A 12,500-nucleotide genomic window follows, 5' to 3' on the forward strand; every position below is an offset into this window, starting at 1 on the left:
ACAATTACGACAATAAGAATGAATTAATATCTTTCAAAATGAAATTCATCAGCATCCTCTCTCTAAACAGCCGATTTATCCTAGCAAGAATAAAAAGCATCAAGATCATCATAAAGTAAGTCATCTTTTGTCTCTCCTGAAATAGGAGTTATTCCCCCTACAATGATAATCATCATCCTCACATCATCATTATCATCATCATCATCACCACCCAAGGGGAAATATCAAACGTAATTGAATTATAGATTTATAATGCTGCTGCCTTTCGCAGAATCATCTCACGCGCCAGATTTTTTTTTCTAATAAATATTCAATATAAAGCTCAGACTACGACAGGCGAACGACCCCCTCCTTTCAAGGATGTTGGGGAAACATCATGAGAAAGAGAGTTGGGAAGTATTTTTCCGGTAGTTCTCAATGTTATTAAATGAAATTAAAATACGACATATTTCGACCTCCGCATCCGGCAACAATAACCTTCCTTCTCACTCGCAAAAACGAATGTTTTCGCGAGCGACGCCGGGTGCGAGTACAGTGCGAACGATATGCACATTTTCTCGCCGAATGATTAAATTCTCGGGTGACATCCATAATGCCAGCAGCGTCTAAGCTACAGCTCGTTTCATAAGAGCAAGGTAGAATCACCGGACGATTTTTGGCACCTTGGTGTTCATATTCTTTGACGAAGTTCCACTAACAACACCTTTTTTTTTTTTTTTTTTTTTTTTTTTGTTAGGAAGTGAGAATGACAAAATACCACGATGGTTCGTATCCAGATGAGGACGGTTTTATAATCAGTCAATCAGCGACACCAAAATGGCATCCGTCGTGTTTGTGTCATTCCTGGTGGTAGAAGATACTCCATCAGCTTGCCAAAGGTTGAACAAAAGACGAGGCTTCCATGTCAAGCTCAAGTTTTGCAATTTTCCCCTCTCGCTGGAAGGATGGAATCTGATGTTGCCTTCTCTCTGCCAGAGTTAATCTGGGCGCGAAGGACTTTTCGTGCTTTGAATACTCAAAGGATTTTTTTTCATTTGTCGTTTCTTGTTTCCTTGGGTTTTATAACCTTCACACTTCCAAGAAAAGGTTCTCTGATCTTCGGCTGTTGACCCCTCTTTCTTGTCTTTCATTTTCTCTTTGAGCTTTATCTTTTCTCATGTTCTCTTTCTTCTTCATATTGATGAAACAAAAGTGATGTAAAGTTAATTATAATATGAAAATAAGATTAGTAAGGAAGAGATGTTCGCCAATTACTATAAACTGTCTTATTGTGCAATACAGAAGAGAGAGCCAGTATCAAAGATAGAATACCTGATAGATTACTGACTATTAGTAAGTGAAATTAAATGGATAGACAAAAAAAAAGATAAAAAAAAAGATAGAATACCTGATAGATTACTGACTATTAGTAAGTGAAATTAAATGGATAGACAAAAAAAAAGATAAAAAAAGATAAAAATAGATTACTGACTATTAGTAAGTGAAATTAAATGGATAGACAAACAAAAAGATAAAAAAAAAACAGAAAACAAGGTAAAGAGGAATAAAAAGTTCTGAGCAGCGGAAGAATCAAGGTAGGCCTAGAAGAGATTTCAGTGAAATTAGATTGAGCGTAAGATGAAGGGTTTAATGATAACATGATGATGATGATGAATCAAGGTGGGCCTATAGAGGAGATTTCAGTGAAATAAGATTGAGCATAAGATGAAGGGTTTAATGATAACATGATGATGATGATGATGATGATGATGATGATGATGATTAAGAAACCGAAGACCAATAGATCGAACAAAAACTAAGGAAGGGTGTTATAAAAACGATGACTGAACAAAGCATCGTGACGAAAACGAGTTCGGGTCGCTTCGGCGGTAAGTCCAGGATTAATAGAGTACTGCCTAAATCATTTAGGCCGTAAGCACGTTTACGTGCAAAACGGGCGCCGCGTTTAGTACCAGCCACTTGAGGATGTACGTAAAACATAAGATAATGACGGTAAATACCAAACATAATGCCTTACGTTGTTTTGGGTGTTACGGCCTCAATGACTTACTGCCGGAACGACAAGGACCGACAAAAACAAGAGCGCCACTAGTTTACTTAAATGGCGAATTGTTTCGTAATAGCACAAAAATTTCAAGGAACATTTGATGATTTTCAATTTTCATTGAACTGCCCAAGAATTTTGATGAATATAAGGCATACCACAGAGATGGGTAGTTAATCCATGAGAAGTACGCAATTATACTTACTCAAATATAATATCTCTGATGATGTTGTCAGTCGGCCCCTCTAAGCTTCCTTGTGCAAGAAAAAAAGAAAACACACAACACACACAAATATATACTGTATATATATATATATATATATATATATATATATATATATATATATATATATATATATATGTATATAAATACATATATATGTATATATATGTATAAATTCACGAATATTATTCAACAGATACCTTTTAATATTGAATTCCCTACCTGGGACGTAAGTTATTCCGAGGGTGCAGTGACTTCGATATCAAACGATATTTTCGATTTAACATTTGTGAATGCAAAAAAGTCAAGTGTGCATAAGTGATAAAAACATACTCTCTCTCTCTCTCTCTCTCTCTCTCTCTCTCTCTCTCTCTCTCTCTCACCAATTTTTCAGTTCATTTAATCAACACGTTAACGTGATGATATTTATAAGATATTAAAATGTAACATTTCTCTCCTTACAGGTGAGCCGGGAAGAAGGTGAGAAGACATCAAAGGCCTTTGGATGTGACTTCGCGGAAGTCTCGGTTGCTGAAACGAGCGAGGACATCGTCCCCATCTTCATGTCCCTGCTGCGTAGGGCGAAGACCTACTCCTGCCTGTGCCTCCATTCCTCTAGGGCGCTGCTCGACCTGACCTCGTCTCTAAACCGACCAGCATCTAGTCCATTAACGTCATCGACGCCTCTGGTATATTCGTCCCATTCTTCGACTTGTTATTGTTCGTGTCAACATACTTTCTTGATAGACAGTCAGACTTGCAGACACTGTGGGTGCTCCGACTTGCTTCTGGTGAAGGGAGCGCCTCTGATCAGAACAGGGAGTGTTAACATTTCTAGGTACTCGGAAAACGAACGGTTCAAAACTCTGCCTTCTCGTGTTCGTGTGACTCGGCAGGCCAGTGAAAGGTCGTACCGCAAGGTGAGCAGAAATAACAGCAAGAGACAGACTTCAACAAGAGCCTCTAGTTCGCCACAACAGAAAGAAGAAAGCAAAGATGGCAGAGCTAGCGGCCAGCTGAATAAACTCAATAAAAAGCTAATTGACGAGAAACTTTTTTCGAACAGAAAAAGTGAGAAGGGGGATGCACAGAAAGGCGAAAGTGTAATTAAACCGAAGGATGAGTTAAAGGTTCCAAATCTCACGAATTCTGGTCCTAGGCCGTTGACCAGATCTTTGAGTTCTCCGGAAGATTGGTCTAAAAAGGCCGATTCAGAAACACCCTGTGCCCTAACCCCAAAAACAGCTAAAGATAAAAAGGCAGAAGGTTTCTTTGCTTCCCTTGAGTCACAGAACCCCAATCTCTCCTTGTTATCAAGAGGAAGATCGTTCGTTCTCAACACTTCGAAATCGAAGCGAAATTTTGAATGTTCGTGTTCCACTCAGAACCGCACAGGATCTTTCAAAAGCAGCGGGAAGGTCGAAATTGTGACGATAAAAACTCCCAAACCAGGTGGCAAAGAGGACCCACTTCTGCCCGCTACCAAAGAAGAAACCAAGGCGAAAACGGGTAGGCCTAACCTGCCGACGACTTCTAAGAAATTCAAAAATGGCTCTATTAGTCCTCTGCAGGGCGCAACTGCCGAGGCGAACCAGGCGCAGGCAGCAGGAACCTCCACTTCTAAAAATCAAAAGCAGAAGAAAGCCTTCCAGGGGCTTGATCCCCTGGACACCAAGCTCCCTCCAGCAGCAGATGCTAGTGTGTCTCCTACCACTGCTGTTCGCCAGAGGAAATTCTCTGTGTTCGGCAGAGCCCTCGGTAACTTCCTGTCGAAAGGGTCTTTGCCTGATTTACCTAGAGCTACTGCTAACATTTGCGATAAATTTGGTTCTTTGAAAAAGACTATAAAGAAGAGGTCAGTATGATGCAGGAGAGACTATGAAAGTGTTTGCATAGTTCTGCTTTACCCAAAATTAATGGGGCGTCATCTGTCGAACCTCCCAGAAATAAATGGTGGTGTTAAAACACATATTCCTATTAACGAAAGTCACATGAGATTTTTGTGTTATGCTGTGTTTTCAAAATAACTCATTTTTTAGACACTCAGATCACAGGATGAATGGAGTGTGATTTCAGAGGGTAGATACTCGTATTTCGAGAAGACTTTACTCAGAAGGTGGGAAAAAGTGAGAAATCGCTGATATGTATCAAGAGTACTTGTTTTCACTATAATTCTCTTGGAAAACTGTAGAATATCAAGTACTCTGTATCAAGTGTATGGGAAATACCAGAATATTCTAGGAAAGAGGACACTGGAAACTAGAGTGATCACCAGAAAACACATAGTGCAGCTCAGTGAAAAATGTCAAATTAAAATTTACATAGCATTTAATTAAAAATGAAAACATTTCTCCATCTCTTGTCTTGCGTGATTGGAGCTATCTATCAAATCTTAACCCCCAAAAATTATATTGTCAGACCTGAGCGACCAGGACACTATGCATATACGTAGAAAAACGGCTGATATCAAAATCTACATTAACCTTGATTAATCCCATATTTTATAAATTTGTGTAATTTTAGCAACATTTACAGATTTTACAATTAAAAGACAAGACTGTTTGTTTGTTTTGTGAGACCACTGACAAGAAAATAATACATGATGAAAAGGAAACCAAAACCGTCCACAATACTTCTTTTGGGATAACGCCATGAACCGCAGTCATCACTTCGCTTTCATTTGAGTAATAATAATCAGACTAATATTCAGCATTCGCTGTGTGATTCAGGTGATGAACTTTTGAATAGTTTGGTAAAGAAGTGCTCGTGATGTGCAGTTTCCTTCAGAAACATTCAACTTTCAGAACCGGTTCGGAATAGTTAAGTCACGCTGAAAGTGAGGAAAATTTGCAGTGAAACGATGAGAAGGAAAAAGAGGAGCATAAATTGCTCTATTGCATCATCACTTAACACGCAGAACTGTTTTCTTATCAGCTAATATCTGTCAAGTGCAGTGAATGCCCACGTCTAGATACATACATGACTGTTGAAAAAATTACTTAATTTTCATTTATACTGTCCGTCAGAGTTTACTATTTATATATTGCTGCTTTCATAACTATAATCTTTTCATTCTTCATTTCAAATGACCCAAATCTTCTGGGGAATCAGGAAGATTTTGTTTAAATTGTGTGAGGTCCCAAAGTCCTGAAGACTCAGAAAATTTTAATCTGCGTGAAAATGACCAAAATTGTAGTTTTTGAATGTTTCTATTTTTTCCTAGTTCAAAAGACTTCAATTTGAAAATTTCCATTTTGGCTTACACTTTTGCATTTCCCAGATATTTTGGAATTTGACCATAATCTATTCAGTCTTTAAATTTTCTAATGTCCCGAATCTTCTCGGTATCCACAAACCCTTACTCTAACAATTATCATTTTAATCTTGAAAATGCTGTATGTCCCACGTCTTTCGAGGATCCAGAAATCTTTAAACTGACTGTAATCTCTTACGTCCTTAAAATGAAGTGTCCCATAACTAAATAGTAACCTCCTTGGTCTTGAACCTTTGAATGTCCAAAAATCTTAACCTGACACTTATCTATCTGATCTTGAAACTGTTCAATGTTCCAAGTCTTTTGGGAATTTGGAAAGCTTGAATCTTACAAAAATGAAACCAGTCTTAGGCTTTTTTTTTGGATCTCCTAAGTCTTTTTTTCTGAGGGGAGGGAGGGGCGGGCGTGTGGGTGGGAGGATGGGTTCAGATGGCACTGCCAGCAGCTGTGATAAATAATTTATGAAATACACGAATGTATTTAAGATTTCTAATATATATGATGCAATAGAGGCTTCGTAGTGTTTGTTATCTATTCGCTGGATGCATTAAGCTTCAAAGATATTTTTTGTTATGATTTCCTCATCGTTTTTACTCAATAAAGTTATTATACCGCTGTTTACTTATTTCCCGAATATGTACAGTAACATAAAGCATCCATAAATGTTTGTACTTTACACTACAGATGCATGTAATTACACTTCCTGAATAAATATATCGATGAATGTATATTTATGTATATAGATTACTGTACAGAAAGATTTACTCAATCACAACTGAGAGTTATTGCTCCTAATTTTGTTTATTGTAAAACAATAACATTAATCTCTTTAGCGTTTAATTACAGAGATCCTTAATAATGAAGACTTCGAACTCCCGAGAAATAATTATTTTAAACTCTTTAGTAAAAAAAATCAATAAAAATAAAAATAATAAACATGAACTTAAAGATATTGACAATCTCTAAAACTTCGTTCTAAACCATTACACATTTCTTTAAAAATCAATATCTCAATTTAAAAACTATTTATTATAAAAGTACATTACGCTCAGAGCTATTCCATAGTACTGCTTCCAATGCGGAAAGCAGCAGCTGAAAATAAATATCTTCCTAAAAATTCTATTGAAGATTTACTCTACATATCACTTACAGGCTTACCAACAAAAGCACACAGGTTGAATCTATCAACATTTGACGAAGCCGGATTATTAACGGTAAGGAAACTAATCATTATGAACCACACTTACGTTGTATCGACCACTGCTTAGTCTTGTCACCATTTGCTACGATAAGAACTTTGATTAATACATAATAAACTGGTTGACTTGCAGGCCTACCAACCTTACAAATTGACAAAGTCCATGGAGACACATTCACGTCTACCAACCCTACGAAAGGCAATCAAACATTTTCAGGTCCGCCAACCTTACCCATTAAATACGACAGTGATCTAACTTCGTTACAGAATCTATGGCACATACCTAAACAACAATTTTGTTTTACACAAAATGGAAAACCTTTTTACTTTTGTTTATCTCGGTATATTGAGTTATGAAAATAAACTTTTTAACTACAGTTATTTTTTTTATTTTCCTTAATATAAGATGATGAAAGATTTGAACTTTTAGTAAGTTAAAAACAAACATCTATTAGTATAATTTTACTATCCTTATCAGTGTCATCCTTATCATTATCGTGATCATTGCAACGTGCAGCATTTCTGCTGCAGGGGCCATAGACAAATACAGATATTAGCAAACATTATTATTATTATTATTATTATTATTATTATTATTATTATTATTATTATTATTATTATTATTATTATCAATTTTCAAAGCAAGTATTCACAGACAAACGTTATTATTATTATTATTATATATTATTATCATATTATATAGAAATAGTAAGTATTATATTGAGCTCAGAATTGTCAGTTAATTTTCTTGAGACAACCTAATATAAAGTATTTCACCTCAGACAAGATGTTCTTTTTAAGAATTTCTAACACAACAAGGTATACATCACCCTCACGTTGTATAACCATATATATACTGAATATATATATATATATATATATATATATATATATATATATATAATATATATATATAACAATATATATATATATATAGCAAATGTACATATAGGCTACGTATAACCAATAGCTATACACTTATGTATAACCAATCGGCATTCATTTCTGTATAACCAGTCTGTATGCATCTATGAATATCTCTGTATAACCAGTAGCAACCTACATCCATGTATAACCAATAAGGATGCCTTTATGAATAACCAACTAGTTCATCTATGTATCAGATATGTATATGAATGAATATACATCTCAGTCTAACCAACAGATATGCCTCCACGTATAATCAACCGGGTATAAATCTCCATATGCCATTTTTTTTATTGATTTGTTAATCTGTTATTTCTTTTTTAATAAGTGATCCCTCCTTTCTGTATTTCCCATTACCTTCTGTTACTTCTTATTAATGGCCGCCATATTCTTTGGAAGATTGAATTTCAAGTCAGTAGCCTCTTTGGACTTATCATATAAAAGGGCATTCATTTCTAAATAATAATCTAATAATAATAATAATCTGTATAAATAACAATAATATCCATAACACCTCTTTTACAGGTCTTTATTAATAGGACGCTGTATTAGTTTATCTTATATATGTCTTTTCAGATATGTTATGATTCGCTTATTCAGGCTCAGTTAGTTAAAGATATTCATGTTGGAAAATACAGTGTGCGGAATTTATGTCTTTCGTGATTTGTTAATCGGTCTGGGTTCAGGTTCTTTTTAATACCGTGACATGTTTCGACCATTTTCGTAGTATGTCCGGAAATCAATTACGTTTATTATGATAACGCCAATATTCTTGGAAGATTGAATGCGGCACATCGCTGATTTGATCACGTCTATAAATAAATTCGCATAATACAACCAAATAATTATTAATATTAATATTACACATAATAATATTATTAATTATTATTATTGATTATCTTTAGATGCTTATTTGTGAGTTTTAAAAAGAAATCGGTTGACAAAAAGGCAGTGGGACATTTCATGTCGTAAATAATGGATCGGTTTGTCTGGACGTGGGTTTGATATTTTCAGCGAAATCAATACGTTTCTATTTGAGGATTTTCAGGATGTGTGATACGTCTTTTGATAGTTCGCCATTATTATTATTATTATTATTATTATTATTATTATTATTATTATTATGAGTTTTAAAGATGAAGATAATGACACCCTTTTATTGTGTACTTAATATTAAAGTATCGAAAAAAGTGTATTCATATTCATATTATTTATTATTTATTATTATTATTATTATTATTATTATTATTATTATTATTAGTATTATTATTATTTGTAATGAGGATAAATCATTAGTTAATTATATCATTATTATTATTATTATTATTATTATTATTATTATTATTATTATTATTATTATTATTTTATTATTATTTTGCCAGACAGCTATGACCAAATTCATAACTTACATAAGTTTAGTATTAGAAAATTGCTAAAACTGATATTTATGATAATTATGACAACGAATATGTATTAATACGCACTTTTTTTTAATATCTGCTGGTTGCCACATGTTAATCCATAATTTATGATTTATTTTCTTTCAAGAAGCTATGAAATGGTTCGTTTACAAGTCTGTGTCAGCTTCCTTCTAAAATCAACAGTTCCTAAATATCAAGGTTTGGCAGCGATGTTCGATAAAAGTTAGTTATCTAGGTAAGGCAATTTAAAGCATGCAAAATACACACACATAAACACACACACTATATGTGTATTATATATACATACGCATAAATATATACAAACAACACACACATATATATAAATATATATATATTATGCATATATATAAATATATATTATATATGTATGTATATATATACACACATATATATATATATATATATATATATATATATATATATATATATATATATATATATATATATATATATACATGACTTATGATTACCTAACTCCCAATCCCTAATGCATACACACATCCAAGTAAACGCACACAAACACATAATTACACCCAAGGCATCTGAAGCAAGGTCACCGTGACCTTAATGTCGGTGTATATGCCATAAATCTTCAAGACTGTGGAAATGATCATGGCGTCCTTCGCATTGCCTTCCCATTTCTTTTGTCCTCTCTCTCTCTCTCTCTCTCTCTCTCTCTCTCTCTCTCTCTCTCTCTCTCCTTTTGCTCTGCTTAGGTTCTCTTATTGCAAAATGCCACATATGACGGTTTCTGTTACGTCTAAATGTGGACATCTATTTCTCCTTGAGGACGATTATTTTTGTAGTGTTATTATGAGAGAGAGAGAGAGAGAGAGAGAGAGAGAGAGAGAGAGAGAGAGAGAGAGAGAGATAACAGTGTTTTCGTATATTTGCGATATGCAAGGAATTATTATGAACTGTTAAAAAGAGAGAGAGAGAGAGAGAGAGAGAGAGAGAGAGAGAGAGAGAGAGAGAGGGAGAGAGAGAGAGAGAGAGAGAGAGAGAGATTGTTTGATTTTGTAAACTTGTGAAAATATGCAAGGAACTACAATGAAAGGTTAGAGAGAGAGAGAGAGAGAGAGAGAGAGAGAGAGAGAGAGAGAGAGAGAGAGAGAGAGAGAGAGAGAGATAACAGTGTTTTCTGCATATCATGATATGCAAGGAATTGAACTGTTAAAAGAGAGAGAGAGAGAGAGAGAGAGAGAGAGAGAGAGAGAGAGAGAGAGAGAGATACTGTTTTTATATTTGTGATATGCAAGGAATTATTATGAACTGTTAAAAGAGAGAGAGAGAGAGAGAGAGAGAGAGAGAGAGAGAGAGAGAGAGAGAGATTGTTTGATTTTTGTAAACTTGTGAAAATATGCAAGGAACCACAACGAAAGGTTAGAGAGAGAGAGAGAGAGAGAGAGAGAGAGACTGTTTGATTTTTGTAAATTTGTGAAAATATGCAAGGAACCACAACGAAAGGTAAAAATAGAGAGAGAGAGAGAGAGAGAGAGAGAGAGAGAGAGAGAGAGAGAGAGAGAGAGAGAGAAATGAATTGCCTGAACGGCTAATTTTCGTAAACTTGAAATGTATATATGCTACAAAAAGGAACCATAATTGAATGGGAGACGAGAGATATATAGAGTGGGAAAAGGATAATCAGTTTCCATGCAAATTATCATAATCCCGTACAATGAGTAGATGATTTAAATTTAAGATGATCTGGATGAATAAAAAAAAATTGTTTTCACAGAACATAAAGTAAAATATTATTATCACTATTACTATGGTTATTATCACAGTCGATATGGAACAATCCTAAGGTATTACTAATTTGCTGCCCGGGTTCTGCACGACAGATTGCCCACGTGCAAAAAAAAAAAAAAAAAAAATAAAAATAAAAATAAAAAAAGACACGAACATAAACAATATTTACAGTCGTTTAAGTATCGTAAATATCTCAATCATTAACCAATGTTTGGGTTTATAATAATAATAATAATAATAATAATAATAATAATAATAATAATAATAATAATAATACTGAGGTATTAATTGTAACTTATCTGGCGTCACTGATACCATGGTCACTGAATTTATAGCATGAATTTTGCCTTGTCACTTTAAAAAATCAACATTATTTATCGTTGTTTAGATAACGAATACTTTGTTAAACTTCTAAGCAAAATGATTTCACTATCAATGGAAAATTTTTAAATTACGAAATTTAAAAACAGTTTTTTTGAGGCTTGAAATTTAAAACAATGATCCCCCTAGACTGAGTTAATAACAAAATGAATCCCAAAACGATTTGGCCAGACTTCCCAGACTTCAAAAGAGGTCAGTCTAGGTCTACGTAGGACTGTCTGACCTCAAGGAAACCAGGAGATTGTGAGAGTAGTCGTCCGTAAAGATAAATCTCTCTCTCTCTCTCTCTCTCTCTCTCTCTCTCTCTCTCTCTCTTCTCTCTCTCTCTCTCTCTCTCTCTCTTTAAAATGGATTATCAATTAATCCCATCAGGTATTCATAATTATATTATATATATATATATATATATATATATATATATATATATATATATATATATATATATATATATATGGTATATATGTATATATATATATATAGATATGTATGTATATATATATAAACATATATATATATATATATATATATATATATATATATATATATATATATATATATATATATATAAAATGTGATCACCTGAATAATTACCTCAAATACCTTCATGGACAAGTTAAGAACATTTAAATTGTACCTTTTTAATAATATTAATAAATAATAATGCCCCACTTCAATCTGAGAGCTCCCCAACGTCGGAATCATTACGTCCTCTAAACATTACTTGACTGAAAACCTTCTTTTCTTTAAAGAGACGAAACCTGATGACACCACACAGGGCCTTTTAATCTACCCCGAAGCAGAAGGCAAACCTCGAGATTATTAAATACCTTCACATGAGGAAAAGAAAATAAAAAAAAAATTCTTCGTAAGACTTCTTGGTCCAATTATCCGCATAAACGGTCCCTTTTGATGAGGCTAAATAATCCTTGCTATCCACATGGAAAATGACGTTAGCGGCGGACACTAACTCGGCATACAACATACACATGCCACTCGCGCCATGTCGCCTCGCTCGTGTCTCAATTACGGCTGATTGCCTCGCGCGGCCACCTGGCGGGAAGATTGAACATCAAGTATCATTCCGAGCGAGGGAGTGGAGCTTCTTTCGACAGGGGGCGGATTAGTGACCAGGGGTGAGTTCCACGTGGGACTATTTAGTGTCTCGCTTTGGCAATATGATTATGAAGTTTCCACATATATATTTATATTTTTATTATCTCTCTCTTACTCACTCTCACTCTCTTCTTCCTCTTCTTCTT

General features: G+C 34.2%; 1 protein-coding gene and 1 long non-coding RNA gene across 2 annotated transcripts in view; one reads left to right on the top strand and one right to left on the bottom strand.

Moving 5' to 3' along the window:
• LOC136846556 (uncharacterized) overlaps positions 1-7,116 on the top strand; it is a 171,975-nt gene extending 164,859 nt beyond the window's left edge. The window contains 1 exon segment of the mRNA XM_067117415.1: positions 2,732-7,116. Within this exon segment, the coding sequence (XP_066973516.1) occupies positions 2,732-4,132 (1,401 nt within the window). The 3' untranslated portion in view covers positions 4,133-7,116.
• LOC136846557 (uncharacterized) overlaps positions 1-12,500 on the bottom strand; it is a 329,941-nt gene that overhangs the window by 264,027 nt on the left and 53,414 nt on the right. The window lies entirely within an intron of this gene.

Source organism: Macrobrachium rosenbergii, chromosome 15 (genome assembly GCF_040412425.1).
Source record: "Macrobrachium rosenbergii isolate ZJJX-2024 chromosome 15, ASM4041242v1, whole genome shotgun sequence".
In the NCBI taxonomy this organism is placed as follows: domain Eukaryota; kingdom Metazoa; phylum Arthropoda; class Malacostraca; order Decapoda; family Palaemonidae; genus Macrobrachium; species Macrobrachium rosenbergii.